Raw genomic sequence first — 14,805 nt, 5'->3', positions numbered from 1 at the left:
TCAATCTGGGCTTTGGACATCAGGACTTGTGATGTTCTAGAAGGAGAAAAAAGACATCCCTTTTAGGCACAGCTAAATTATTGGTGAGTCTCTTAGAGCCAGAGCTTCACACACACACACACACACACACACACACACACACACACACACACACACACACACACACACACACACCTCCACTCTGGTACCAACCGACATCATCCCATCAGAGGTTGCCTCGGAGTCTTTGCACCTGTGGTCTCTCCTGGTCCTTTCTCCCCATCGGAAGCCTCTCCATCCTTCAAGGTCAAAATCAATGTCTGCCACCTCCCTGAAGCCTTCCAAGACCAACTTGCTTTGTTGGCCTTAGTTATCACTCATTTGGCATTTAATTGCTATTGGCTTCCACCCTCCTAAACATTTTGTCTTCCCCACTAGAGTAGGAGCCTTTCCAAGACAGGACCTTCCACGAGGCCTCACAGCACCAGCGTAAGTGCTCACAGAGGAGGCTCTGGGTTGCCCAAGGGCTGCATACATGAATGAGTGGACACTGAATGAATGAATGAATGAATGAATGAATGCATAGTAAAACCAGAAGATGGAGCTGGGACTAATGAAGATGTCAGGACAGATGTTTCTAGAATATCCTTCACAAAGCACTCCGGTCACTCCCTGGCTATTACCTAACCCAACCTCAAGCCAAGCTCTCTGCCATCGAGAGTCGATGCTGACTCACAGTGACATCCCCACCCCACCCCAGGACAGGGTAGAACTGTGCCTGTGGTTTCCGTAGCTCTTTTGGGGAGTAGAAAGTCTCATTTTTTCTCCCTCAGAGCTGCTGGTGGTTTCAAATTGCTGACCTTAGGGTTGCAGCCCAGCGCATAACCACTAAGCCATCAGGGCTCCCTAACCCGGCCTAGAGGCCTAGAGGGTGAGGCTGAGTCACCCATAACAGACCCATTCTGTAGATTCTACAGCGCAGAAGAAGATGCGGAAGCAGAGAAAAGAGCCGCCTGAGGTCATGTGACTCCCCACCAGGAACACAGCCAAAGGGAAGCCAAGCCCTGGAAGGAGGAGGAGCACCGACCAGAGTCCGACCAGCTTCCTCAAGAGACTCCTCAAGTGGCTTCTACAAAAGTGACCAGATTTTAACATTGGTAAAGTGGGACAACATTGATAAAGCTCATATCCTGGCGAAATAGCCACATGGCAGCCGAAAAGCAAATACCCTAGCTTGTAGTGCATTCTTTCAAAAAATCGGGGCTTTTTTAAAACGCCGCGGGACGCAGGAAAAATTGTTAAAAAGCGGGACTGTCCCACCAAAAGTGGGTCGTCTGGTCACTTTGTCCTACAAGCAATGCCAGGAGCAGAAGCCAGGAAGCGTTCCTGGGTGACGGCTCCCTCACCGTAGTACGTGTCTGATTTCCCAGGGGGAACACCTGCACATGGGCGCTCTGCCAGGTGTGGTCAGCACCCACCAGCCTCATTCCTTTAAAGCCTCACCTGCCTTCCCTCAGTGGCTCCTACACACTGATGGGAACCAAATGCCTGTTAGCGGCTTATCTTCAGTAAATTTGCAAAGGACCAAGACTCGGTTTTTCTGTCTGCCCGAAAGCATATGAAAACGCAAGACTTAAAAACAACAACAACAATCAGTGAGCAGAATTATGTCTAAAGAGAAAAAAATCTCCAGGCACAGGGAGATGATCAGGAAAAATGTAAACCAAGGAGAAGGGTGGGGGTAGGGGTGGCAGGGAGGGGCTCTTCTTCAATCAGCCAAGGGCAAGGGCAGTGAATGACCACAGCCTCAGGCAGCCCACAGCGCCTGCTCTCCCACCTCAACCAACCATAGTGGACCTGGAGCTTCTTCGTCGGGTACTTTTGAAGACAGTCTAGCATTGGAAAGCCCAGAGTCGGAATCCATGAACTAATCAGAGGGCAAACGAAGACGGAAGCCGATCCAGAATGCCCTGCTGATACCAGAAGGTACGCAGGCGCATCCTCCTTGAGAGAAGGTTGCCGCGGGACGACGGTGCTAATTCTGGAGGAAGGCCAGGGAGGGCCTGGGCACAAAGACTACAGTGGCTTTACACGATCTCAGAAGGCCTGAGTGAGGAGGTGGCCTGGGAGCCGGACCCTTCAAATTCTGGATAAAAAGGGGCGGGAAGGACAGTAAGGAGGTCCCACTTGAGCTGACCAGGAGCATGCTGTCAATTGTGACGCCACCCTGCCAGTGTCATCTCTGCCCTCTCTCACCTGCTGGGCCTCCTTATATGGAAACTGGGCGTACACATGGCGGCTGTAGGGGCGTCGGAGGCCCATGAGGCTGCGGACAGCGTGGCTGTTGTTGCCAGCAAACACATTCACCAGGCTAGCGGCAAACTGGTAGCGTCTCTCATCCAGGTTTCTGCTGGGCTCTGCCGAGTGGGCCGCCTGGCTCTGTAGAGTAGCCGCCAGCTTTCTGAGGGAGGAGTCGGAGAGCTTGTAAAGAAACCTCTTAAAGCTGGGGTGTCGCCGGATCTGGAACCGAAAGGAGGGCAGGTGGTCAGCGCCGCTGGCAGGTGGTCAGCGCCACTGGCAGGTAGCCCCCTCCCAGCCGCCGCCCTTCCCTGATCCCCACGCAGGTGGGCCGGGAGCCTCATTTCCCTAGCAGCTAGGGTTCTTCCACCGCGCCCAGCCTCTCAGACAGGGGCCTGCAAGGTCCAGGGGACAGTGGCAGGGCCACAGGGAAGAAAAAAAACACCCCAGGGCTTCACACCCCAGTAATCTCATCCATGTCTCCTACCCCATTCCAGGAATAGCTCGAGCTTTCCTTATAACATTGGCTCAAAGGCCTAGTTGGGAAGAGAGGATTTCAATGCCATTAGACCCAAACCTTCCGATCCGTGCTACCAACTCGATTGGGAGTCACGGTGCCCCGTTGGTGACACAGTAGGCCTGTGCGCCGTGGCGTTGTCCTGACTGCGCTTTCTCCAGAAACAGACCACCAGGCCTTTTGTTCTGCTTGGCTCATCAACTTGTAGGTTTGCAACCAACTGAAGACCCTTGGGCCACCCAGGGACCTCGGTTCGACCACAGTGCCGTCAAGATGACCCAAGCAACCAACCTCTGCAGAGACTGCAACCTGGAAAAGCTGCGTTAAGGCCAACCGCAGGCCCAAGGGGGCCCTGCACACCACTGGCCAAACCAATTGCATTGAAGCCTCCCTTTCTGGGTAACTAGCATCTGTCTGCCCAGGAGCGAGCAACCACTTGTCTTTCCGACTTGGCCTGTGTTCGGTATTGAACGGGCGTTTACAGAATGAATGTCTGTGACCTGTACGGAGGAATCTGAGTTTCATTCTTCTCACTGTGGATAATGTAACAGGCTTTTCAGAAGACTAAAGCACAGCTTTTTGAATCGATTTAAATTAAAAAAAAATTTTTAAGCTCAGATCTTCAGGTTCAGCTAAATGATGTGTAGATTACATCTAGTCATTGTGTGACCTCTGAGCTCCATCCCTGGCAATATGCATGTCCTAGTGGAACGATGGGCTTCAGGCGCTGATGTTGCTGAACTAGATCACCACGCCTGTCTTCCGGGTGCCTCTGAGTAAGTTTGAACTGCCAACCCTTTGGGATAGAAGCTAAATGCTTAACCATTTCGGTTGTTGGTGGGTCAGGTTAAGTGACATAGTTTGTGGACCCTCGTGGGCACAGCGTAGCTGTTAGATGAATTTTAGTTTCGATGCTACGCCTCCTCCAGGAAGCTCCTTGCTCTTAGCAGTTAAATATCTTAGGTTGGGTTTCCTCAGAAGTGGATCAAAGGTAAGGATGTCGGGGCAAGAAGTTCACGTGGGAAGTGGTCCCCAGAAACACCGATGGGGGGATGGAGACATAGGGTACAGATGGGAAAGGAGTCCACCCAGCGTGGCAAGTTGAGCACTGAGGAGCCCGTTTAAATACATTCCTCAGAGTTACCCCTCCCGAGGGGCAAGGGAGTCAGGGTTTTTATACACCAACTCCCATCAGCCATTGGTTGAGGGTCCTTAGGAGCTAAAAGAAGACTTTTAAGTGATCAACCACAAGAACAACAAAACCAATGCCGGTCGGTCAATGCGGATTCATAGGACCTCCTGTAGGTTTCCCAAGATTGTAAGTCTTCATGGGAACAGACAGCCTCCTGTTCCTGCAGAGCAGCTGGTGGCGTTGGACTGCTGACCTTGTAGGTAGCAGCCCAATGCCAACGGCACATCCGAATAAACCAAAAAACCAAACCCACTGCCATCGGGTTGCTTACCCAGCAGCGCCACCGGGCTCCTCTGCCCAGTCTATAAACCCAAATGAAGCTCATTGCCGTCGAGTCAAGGCTGACTCCTGGCGGCCCTATGATGGGGTAGGACTGTGTGTCTCCGAGACTGGAACTCCACAGAAACAGATGGTCTCGAACTGCTGACCTGGCTGTCAGCAGCCCAACCCAGCAACGGGTCCCAGCCACTAGACAGGGCTCCTTCCACCTGGTCATAGGAGCGCTAATTCCAGAAACCAGTCCCAGGCAATAGGAGGCAGCGGGAAGTTGGGCCTTGGGCAGTAAGTCGTGGGAAGGGAGACACTGATTAAGCATTTATGACCTCCAGGTGTTTGTCTCACCCCTTGGACTGGGAGCCCATCCAGGGCAGAGCATCTTCTCTTAATGGGCTTTCTTGCAGGGGGGAGGAGGGTGGACAAGCTGGACAGACTTAGAAATCAAGGTGAAAGAGGAGACAAGCAGAGAATGTGATCAGAGGGCTGCCTGGTTAGGGTGGTGGGCAGAAGGGGGACTTCCAAAGAAGGTGGGACTGGAATGGGCTTCAACAGTAGATATGGAAGCCAGGGGGCCACCTGGAGCATGATGGTATGGTAAACCAATGTTAACCTCATCATGCCATGGGGTTACCGTTCCACACCCGCGCTAAACTTTGTCAAGTGGGCATCTATCTCCCCCCACTTTTTGCAAATGAAGAGGCTCAGAGAGGTTAAGGGACACGCCAAGGTGGCCTAGAGATGGGCGTTGAACTCGGGCCTTGGTTGTGAGGTCCCCAGGGCGGTTCTCACCTGCTTGCCCAGCTGGCCGTCCAGCGCCTGAAGAAGCGCCACCAGCTCCTGGATGATCAGCTCTCCTGGAAAACAGAGACGGACGTGGGGGAGAGGCGGTGAATGGAGGGTCTCCAGGGACTCCCAACAGTCCATTCCTGCAGTGACCCACCCATCGCTCAAAGATGGTGTTTTTCCTCTAAAACACAGCCCACAGGTTCGGGGTCCATGTGTCTAGGTGAGTATACACGGAGGCTGGCCATTACAAATGTCTCCCTCCCACATCTCTTGCACACAGACTCTCTCTCCACTCATGCCTTCCCGCACATGCCAACAGCCTCCTATGCATGTCACAGGCCACATCACCCCTTTCGTGTAAACTTGCCGATCAGGGGGCTACACGGTGCTCTCCCGACACTAGTGACCAGCCTCCACCCCAAGGGGATATGAGTGATTCCTTGCTATGGGGACGACTTCTCTCTTCCCCTCCTCTGAGTCGTCCTGCAGGCTGCGCTTCCCCATGAAGCCTGCTACCTCACTCCCATTGCTCAATTCTTGTGCCTGGTCGATTCTTGTTCTGTCCCTTTGAAAGGCAAGGAAACACCTTCTCATCCACTAGGGCTGGGTCATAAGGGTTTTGCCTTCTAGAATTACAAGGGTCTTTGTTTATCTGCCAGGCCCCGTCTGGACCCACTGGCAGCTCCACTTGACAGATGGGGACACAGAGACCTCGTCCCACTGGGAGCAGGAGCAGCAGATTGGAATACAGGGAGGGGGACAGGACGCATGGTGGCTGGGGCAGCAGGAATACACCATGGAGCTGGGTGGTGAGCCTGCTTATCCCAGGATTGTAAATATCCAGGAATTCCGTTAAGCCATTGGCAGCTTGAAATAGGCCACGGTGGGAATGGTTACAGCACAGACATGTGCAAATGCTACAAATCAGGACTTGTTATGTGTTCTCTAAAGCCTATTTCCCAGCACACCACCGGTCATGAGACGCAGAGCAAGCTAGGAAGTTTATGTGAAAAACCAAACCAGGCCAAGATGAGAGTAGGGTGCTAGTCAGGTTACTGTCCACAGAATCAACAGGTATTCTTCTCTCCATTTGCAATTTTGCCCAACACAGGCCAAGCCTGTGTCCAGCCCGGTTCTCAAGTTTCCTGGGGAATTGGTTCGCTGCCCTCCCAAGCCTCCCTCCACCTCCACCTCCTCTGGATTGCACCTGTGAAATTCCACGCAAAGAGAATCACCCAGAAGAGCAAGGGTGGCACTCACGGGGTTCACTTTCTCCGTCCAGCTGTGGCTCCCCTTCTGGCTTGTGGCTTCTGCTCTGGGAGGGTGAGTCTAAGCAGCCCACTGGTCCCCCTTCTGCGGATGAGGGCTTCCGGAGATCGGCATCCCCCGAGTCTAAGGGCCAAAAGGGGTTGGCGTGAGTGTCTTTTACATCTGTCTCAAATCCACAGACAGACAGGTGAGCCGAGGTCCTGACAAGACTGGCCTAAGAAGGGGCCTTGGACCAGCCTTGAGGAGTTCAGAGGATCCCTCCAGGACCAGAGCCCACCTCCATGTGCCCCTGGCAACTAGAGGCTGCTCACCAAGGCTGCCGGAGATGGAGGGCCGGTGGCCACCAACGCAGAGCGGCAGGAAGCTGGGTCTCTTGGGAGGTCGGGCTTCTGGACTGGAAACATCCGTAGCCCCTGCTCTCTTGGGCTCCTTGTAGCCATGCTTCTTATGAGAAAAGGCTCTCCTGAAGGTAGATTTTTTCTCTGGAGATTTCTTCCTGGCGGCTGGGGACAGGCTTTCTACAGCCACCTCTGACTGCGGTGTTTGAAGTCGCTGAGGGGGAGATGAGAGAAACTGAGTCAGGGGCCCTGAATTTGAGGAGATTGGTGGTGGGGGGGGCTAGCATTCTCTGAACAGCAGACCCACTGGGGGTCAGAGGGTGTGGCCCAGACAAAAGAGCAAAAGATGTTGGGAGCTGGAGAGAGGTGCAGCCTGCAGCAGTGGGAAGAAGCTTGGGGAAGGAAGAGGGGCAGGGTTGAGCTTGGCCAGATGCATAAGTGACAGGTGGGAGGAGGTTGGTGGGAAGGTCTTATGGCAGGCAGGGGGCAGAACGGTCCTAGCGAGGGCCAGTGCTGGGCTGTGTGCGGACTGTCCTTACCTTCTCTAGCCCCGGCTCCTCCAGGAGGGCAATGATCCTCTGAAAGAATTCGTCTAAAAAAGACCAAAGCGGGTGTTTACATTTTAATGCTTTCACAGCTTGTCTGGGGACCACGCTTCATTGCCTAAGGCCTGTTGACCCTTCAGGGTGCCTGCTGTTGGGGCTGCCCAGCACCCACAAGCTCCTGGGGTGGGGGCGGGGGAGGCTGGGCACACTTCTTCCTTCATCTGTGAGCACCAGGTTCGAGAGGACTCAGACAGAATGGGCCCTTGCCTCCAGGGGAAGGTGCCGAGAGAAGGCTGTTGGCAAGGCCTGCTCCCCGCAGCCCCGCACCCACACTCCCTTCCTCTTGAGGCGTAATTCACACGCATAGAGTCATGCCTGACTCACAGTGACCCTACAGGACAGGGGAGAACTGGCCCTGTGGCTAGAAGGCCTGTCTCTCTCCCCTTCAGACCTAAAGGGGTCCCTTACAGACCCTCCCCCCAACCCTTGGGAAAAGTCAAGAAGGCTGTGAATGGCACCAGGGGAGGGCGGGGAGCTGAGGTCCTTAAAAGACACAGAAGTGACAGTGACCATGTAACCCTGGGCCTGGCTCTGCCAACCATGGAGATATTAGCATGACAACAGCTGCCACCCTAACCACAACAGCTGTGTGTGGGGCTCACCCCGGGGACCTGCCCGAAGAGACTGCTCTCAGGGGTGACAGGCGGAGCCTCGTTGTCCTTGTGAGGTGCTCCCGGCTGATCCTAAGTCAAGGCAGCCACGTGGGACAGAGCAGAACTCTCCCCACGGGGTTTTCATTGGACTATTTGGAAGCAGCTCACTCGCTTTAAACCACCAGCCTTTCCCTTAGCAGCTGTGCGCTTAACTATAGCGACACCAGGGCTCCTTTGAGCCCCTGTAGGGGCTCCCAAGAACTCTTACCATTTCCATTTTAGAGATGATGAAGTGGAGACCAGAGAGGGGAAGCGACTGGCCCAAGGTCACAGAGCTCCGAGATGTCAGAGTCACATTCAAACTCAGAGCCTTGACCATGGGACAAAGCCTCCTTGCTTTATCCGTCTGCCTCGCCTCAGGGAGTGCCCTTGCCACTTCCAGTACCCTGGCAGCCAGCCCTGCCTGCTCTACTGGGGAGGGTGTGGGCAGGTCCCCGCCCCCTCGGGCTGGTTTCTCTTCTCCCAGGGGACAGGCCAGGCTAGCTATGTGCCGAGGGAAAGGTCGGAGGTACTGACTGGATTCCGAGGCTCTGTCCCGCTGCAGCTCCTCCTCAGGCCCCAGGTCAGGCCCTTGTCCTGCTCCCACGCTGAGCTCAGAGAGGCTGGGATCCTTCAGATCTGTAGACAGGGTCTCTGGGCCTTGAGGGTCTTCCAAGTCTGAGAGGCAAAATGCACCGTGGGTGTGTTCGTATCAGCGTGTTCACAGAGGCCCAGGGGTTCATTCACCCAGACTCAAAGTGAGCTCTGGGACAAGGCGTTGCTGGCAGAGGGGGCGGGAGAGGGGGGGGGACAGTCTGCTGGGCTGGGGCTCTCTGGTTGCCTGGCCAGACCAAGGCTCTTATCCCGCCATGGCACTGGCCGCCCTGGCTCCTCAGCTCCCCACTGCCTCCGCCATCCATACCTGGCCCACTGGTGAAGATGCGTCTTTGGGTGCCTGAATTAATGGATTGTGATCCCCCTACCTCTGCCCTGAAACTCCATCATGAGAGAGTCATTCTTTGGAGTCAAGCATTGCCCCCCTTTAAAAAAAATGCGAGTGCCCTTGGCCAGGATGACCTCCCTGATGCCCAGCACGAAGCCATTTGTCTCTAGTCCCGTTTCCATCCTTGTTGGGCCACGTGACCCACTTTGCTTCAGCTCCCTCTTGTGTAAAACCCAGATGGTGCCGGTATTTCAAAGGTGGCTGTGAGGGCTGCCTGAGGGATAGCTATGCAATCGTGGGGGCGTGCCCTTTAACAGGTGAGGAAACTGAGGCACAGAGATGGGGAATGACATAGGAAACACAGCTCAGCCCTCAGGGCTCCTGCCTTCCAGACTCCCCACCAGGGGTGGACCCACCAGGAGGGTTGGCTTTCCATCGTGGGTTACCTACTCTTTAAGGAGGTTTTGTGTGTGATTGTGGGCCGCCTACTGATAGCTGGTCCCTTCTCTCCTCCCCACAATCCTCCCCTTTCCCCTATTTGCTGAATAGAACGGCAGAAGTCGGAAGACAGCCTTACAATGGCTAACTCAGGCCCTAGGGACAGTGCCAGAGCTGGCAGCAAATGCAGTGTTGCTATGGCAACCGTGTCCCCCGCTCACCAGTGCTGCTGGAGGTGGAGGGCCGATGGCCACCAACACACAGGGGCAGAAAGCTGGGCCTCTTGGGTGGCCGGGCCTCGGGATCATGCTTCTTATGTGCAAAGGGTCTCCGGAAGCTGGCCTTTCTCTCTGAGGATTTCTTCCTGACAGCGGCGGGGGCCGGGGTTTGAACTGCCAGCCCAGGCTGTAGGGCTTGAAGTCTCTGTGGGGGAGATGAGAGACACTGAGTCAGGACCACCACCACCCCCCACCCCGCAGGAAAAATCAGAAAGCAGCCAAGTGATACAGGGTGACCCCGCATAAGGGGAGGCAACACAGTCCAAAGCCCAAGAAGGACTACAGTCTGGGTTAGGGGTGGAGGGAATGCGATGGCTTGGGGGTGGGGGGAGCAGAGAGCAGGCCTGGAAGGGGGCGTGGCATGAGAAGAGGGGAGCCCCCGGAGACTGGCGAGATGGTTTTCTCCTCACCTGTTTTTCCCAGTCGTCTCCCACTTTCTGGAGAAACTCCACTATCATCTGGATGATTGCGTCCTCTGGAAGCAAGAGCACGGACCCAGTTAAACTTTCCAAATACACAGAGAACGCTTTCTACATCACTGGCTTGGGCTTCTGAGACGAACGTGGGCCTTCAGGTGTGGCTCAGGGCTCCCCTAAGCATGGTTTGTTAGGTAGATTTCAGGCCTCTGAACTACACAGGTCTGCCAAGGTCTGCTTTGGGTTCAGCAACCTGTGTGACCTTGGGTGAGTCTGGGTCTCCATTGCTTCCCCCTACAAAATATGCATTGTAATTCCTACCTGGCCTCCCTCAAAAGGCTGAGAGCCATCAAAGGAGTAGCTTGGGTCAGAGACACTTTATAAGGCTGATGCTGATCTTCCAATCTGCTCATTTCCAGGAGGGCGCCTGGTCTAACCAGGCCCAAGGGCAGAAAGACACCAGCTGCCATGACTCAGAGGCGGCCTGTCACGTAGGATCCCAAGGTTTCCCAGACAAGCCACAAACAATAGGCTTGACTTTCTTTGTTATCCCAGTCAACTTACTCAAGGACAATATTCCCAGGCTGACCTCTGTCTGCTCACAACCAGTCCAGCCATTTATTCAGAAGAGGAGCAAACAGTACCCGCTGTTCCCAGACGGACTGCCATTTGCTTTTGTTTTTCCTATCTCCTTCCCCTCTCTTACTTCCACACCCCTTATAAATCTACTCAGACTACCCTGTGCCTTGAGAAAACAATTAACACGTAAAATAACGAGGCAGCCTGCACAAATAAGGACCTCATGCCTAAGGAATTCTCTGACAGACCCAGAACACCTCTGTTGCAGATCATCTTTTAAAATCCACGTCCTTTCTATAGAAGGAATTAGATGGATGGGGAAGTGAGTGTTGACTATGCTGGGATCGGTAGCCGTCCTGTCCTAAGGTTGTGTATGAGAAGGTCCTTCATTTGGGGAGATGCGTGCTGAGGTCTGTCGAGGGGAAGCCTCTTTTACTTTAAAATGATGGAGCAACAAAACTATCCACACATATGAAGCAGATATGGAGGTCATCCGTGGTTGAATCTGGGTAGTTGTGAAGGTACAAGCATGAATTGAACTACTGTTTCAACTCTTTTATATATCACGGGGGCTTCAAAAGGTCCATGGGAGAATTTCATTATCTTTTCATTCCATTTTGAAGCCTACAGATATGTACACAGAGATCGATATGGACATGTATGCTTTTTCATTTTAAAAATGAGTTCATTAAGAATCACCGTATTCTGAAACAACTTTTTTCATATAATATGCCTTAGTTTCCTTTTTTGACATTATTATTCAGTGTAGGACACTGCTCTTTTTTTATTATTCCATTGTACTTTGATTTATTGACCTCTCATTCCTTATTGAATGGATCTTTTTATAAAAAAAAATCTTTTTATTGTAGTTTGGGGTGAGTTTCCAGAACTTAAATTAATCCAACAATTGATAGGACTTTTTATTTAGAACTTTGGTTGCAGCCCTCTCGTACAGTGGCTCTCTTCCACTGCTTAGTTTCAATAGGCTCTTTTTACCTGACCCTCCCTACCACAGGAGCTTTATTTGGGGGGATGGGGGCATCGTGGCCCTTTTGGTCTCATGCAGTTGAGTGTAGGCATATATATATTAAAACTGTCGATACCAGGGGAGAATGTCTTAGTCCCATTAATATAGTCCCTGGAAGGACACTCAGCTGCTAAACCAAAGGTTGAGGGTTCAAGTCCACCCGGAGGAGCTCCTTCAGAAGAAAGTCCCAGCAATCTATGACAGATCCCCAGCCATGGAAAACCCCAGGGGTCCCAGCTCTGTTCAGACACACAGGGGTCACCATAGTGGGAACTGACTCCACAGCAGCTGTTTGCTTTCATTTGCCATAGGGTGCATTTGCCGGGAGCTCTTTGATTCCTAAGATAGCTTCCCGTGATACTCCAAAGCAGTGGTTCTCAAACTTATCTGTCCTACCACCTCCTCGCCAGAGAGAAAAATTGACTCGGTGCCCCCTTGGCAGTGAAACACTTCTGTACTACCATTTGTAAGCAGGATGAAGTGTCAGTATCCGCTTTTGTAGCCCCGCTGGATCATTCTAGTGCCCCCCAGGGGTGGTATCACCCACTTGGGGTAACCCTGCTCTAAAACAGGTGGGCATATCGAGAGCGCCCACTCGAGGTCATGTGATCGTTCGGAGGCAGTGGTCCCGGCTCTAAGCTAAGAGGACACTGACTGGATGGGGACGTACTGTCAGGCTGTTGGTCTCCTCCTCGCCCGTGGCCAGTGGCTTGGGAAGACTCATCCACGACCCCAGCCGATCCTCCTTCAATGAACAAGGACTCCTGGAGATCAGGATCTTCCCAGCCTGGAATAAAGATGGAAGTGAGTCTGTGGGGACGGAGTGGGGTGGGGGGCTGTCAGCATCTGACCTTGTCGGCCAACATGCGGAGCCAGCACAGGACCCAAAGCGGAGCCAGCTCTAGGCTTCCACTGAAAGGCTGGACTCCAGCAAGGTTTTAACTTGAAACAAGGCTGCCTCCATCCACTTTCCTCCTCCCTCCCCCACGCCCCAAATCCTGGCGCTTCCCTGGGGGTCTTCTACTCATCAAGCTCTATAGGGCAAAACTCCATCTGCCCCCAGGTGTCTGTGGAGCATCTCAGACATTCACTCACAGGGTACTGGGTGTCAGGACAGGGAGGTACCTGGGAGACCAGCTCCCTCATCTCCCTCAAGGTCACACAGAAAGCTTATTGCTAGTAGAGTTATGTCCAGAACTGAGGCTCCTGGCACCCATGCAATTGTCCCAAGACCTCACACACGGACCCTGGAAAGAGTTGGCTTTTGCACTTTACAACCCTTCCTAGGATCTCAGGAAGATGCCAGCTCTATAGGAGGGACCCTGTAGGACAGGCTAGAACTGCCCCTGTGGGTTTCAAGTACTGTTACTCTTTACAGGAGTAGAAGCCTCATCTTTTCTCCTCAGAGGGCCTGGTAGGTTTGAACTGCTGACTTATAGGTTAGCAGCCCCACTGCACCACCAGGGTTCCATTTCCTGGGATAACACTCCTCAAGTCGGCGTACTTCACACCAACAGCCACCACGACAGAGCGCTGTTCGCCCGGCACAGGCTGGGCATTGGACAAAGCTGGCACAGGCTGGGCATTGGACAAAGCTGGCGATTCAGTCTTTGGGAGAAAGATGAAATTGCCTTACCCCCATAGAGCTTCCCAGTCTCAGAAACCTTATAAAGGATTGCTGAGTCAAAAAATGGCTCAATGGCAGTAGGTTGTTTGCTTGTCTTTGGTTATCGGAACTAGGTGACCTAGAAGCCCTGGTGGTGCAGGAGTTAAGCGCTCCACCGTTAACTGCAAAAGTGGCTTGAGCCCGCACCAGCGGCTCCCTGGGAGAAAGAGGCAGAGTCTGCTTCTGTAGAGATCGGCTTGGGAACCCAAGGTTCAGAACCAGCTCAAAGGCCATGGGTGTGGTTTGGGGTTGTATCCCTGTGACCACCCCATGAGAGAGCAACTGTTACCTCCATCTCACCCATGGTTGGGGGTGGGGCAAATTGAGGCTCAACGAGGAAGCCGCCAGCCCTGAGTCACACAGCTATGGGCATGGTGGAGCTGGGTTTGATCCCAAGTCCTCAGTCACCTTGCTGCTCTGCCCTCATAGAAACGGCACAGTGGTATTGTCCCCAAGAGCTCCCCGACTTTGCTGCCCTGCCTTTTGAGAAGCTTGAAGGGCAAACTTAGGCCACCCTAACCCTTGGAGGGGAAGCAGTGTGCAGGGTGTGTGCTTACCCCTGTGAGCTTGGCCCAGATCCATAAACTCGGGGTCTGAGGCAGCCACCTGGGCCTCCTGGCCCGAGACTTCCTGACCCTGGGTCCCCTTGCTTTCCTCGGCAGCGTGTTTCTTTGCTTTCCTGCGGCTCACCTTCTTCTCATGGGATTTCTTCCTGATGACTGGCTCCCCGGGGGTCCTGGGGGTCCCGGGGGACGCTGCGGGCTGGGAGAGGTTCTCCCTCCCCTTGGGCCTCTTGCTGGCCTTTTCCTTGGGCTCCTCGGGGCTTGTCCTCAGGAAGAAGTTGAGCAGAGTTTTCAGCCACCCGGACTGGGTCCGCCTATGGGCTTTGTCCTTCTTGGTGTCCCGGGCCGACTTCTGCTCACTGGGGATAAACTTCTGGGTCTCTTCCAGACCGAGGGCAGCGGCCGAGGTGCCTCGGCCCTCCGGAGACTGAGCTAGGCTCTGGGAGCATGGGGCCCCATCGCTGACCGTCCGGCGAAGTCCCCTCTTGGAGGGGGCGCTGTGCGTAGAAGGACGCTGACCATCCAAAGACTCCTGCAACCTGTCCAGAGAGCTGGCTCTCCTGGTTGACAGCGGTTTCCCCGGGACCTGCGGACTCTCCATCGGGCTACAACCAAAACAAAGAACGTCCTTAGAAGGGGCTTGGCCCAGACGCCAGGGGCATTCTCATTGCAAGGCTTAATAGAGTCTGCTAAGAACCGAAGTTCCTCTGTGTTTGCCCCCAAGCCCAACCTATAATGTTCTGCCCCGAGGCTGAGCCTGCAAAAAAGTTCTGCACGGCCTGGAAAGGATGTGCCTTTGTCTGAAACCAGGGAACCAAGGACAGTGATGACCAGAATGGAATCAGAGAGCTATGAACGAGGAAGACCGAAAATGACAGCCTGGAGCTTTCATGATGCCGATCGACCCAGAAGACCTCAGCCTGTGTTTCTCAGCCCCGAGGGGCCAAGCCCACGGCCCGGTTCTATACAGTATAGAAGGGCACTGGTCCCTGAGCTCAGGGCT

At 53.8% G+C, this 14,805-nt stretch overlaps 1 protein-coding gene across 1 annotated transcript; it reads right to left on the bottom strand.

Moving 5' to 3' along the window:
- BNIP5 (BCL2 interacting protein 5) lies at positions 1–14,403 on the bottom strand. The gene is made up of 11 exons (XM_045294785.1): positions 13,797–14,403; positions 12,244–12,360; positions 9,962–10,026; positions 9,495–9,696; positions 8,430–8,570; positions 7,195–7,247; positions 6,629–6,869; positions 6,309–6,440; positions 5,052–5,116; positions 2,236–2,499; positions 1–36 (listed from the first exon to the last, which is right to left on the bottom strand). Exons 1-11 carry the CDS (start codon positions 14,401–14,403, stop codon positions 1–3), a joined length of 1,923 nt encoding a protein of 640 aa, XP_045150720.1.
- Between the last annotated feature and the right edge of the window lie 402 nt (positions 14,404–14,805).

Source organism: Echinops telfairi, unplaced genomic scaffold (assembly GCF_000313985.2).
Source record: "Echinops telfairi isolate 266 unplaced genomic scaffold, ASM31398v2 ScPeMD7_3533;HRSCAF=4204_1, whole genome shotgun sequence".
In the NCBI taxonomy this organism is placed as follows: domain Eukaryota; kingdom Metazoa; phylum Chordata; class Mammalia; order Afrosoricida; family Tenrecidae; genus Echinops; species Echinops telfairi.
The sequence above is the reverse complement of the archived record's forward strand: the minus strand, read 5'-3'. Positions and strand labels throughout refer to the sequence as shown.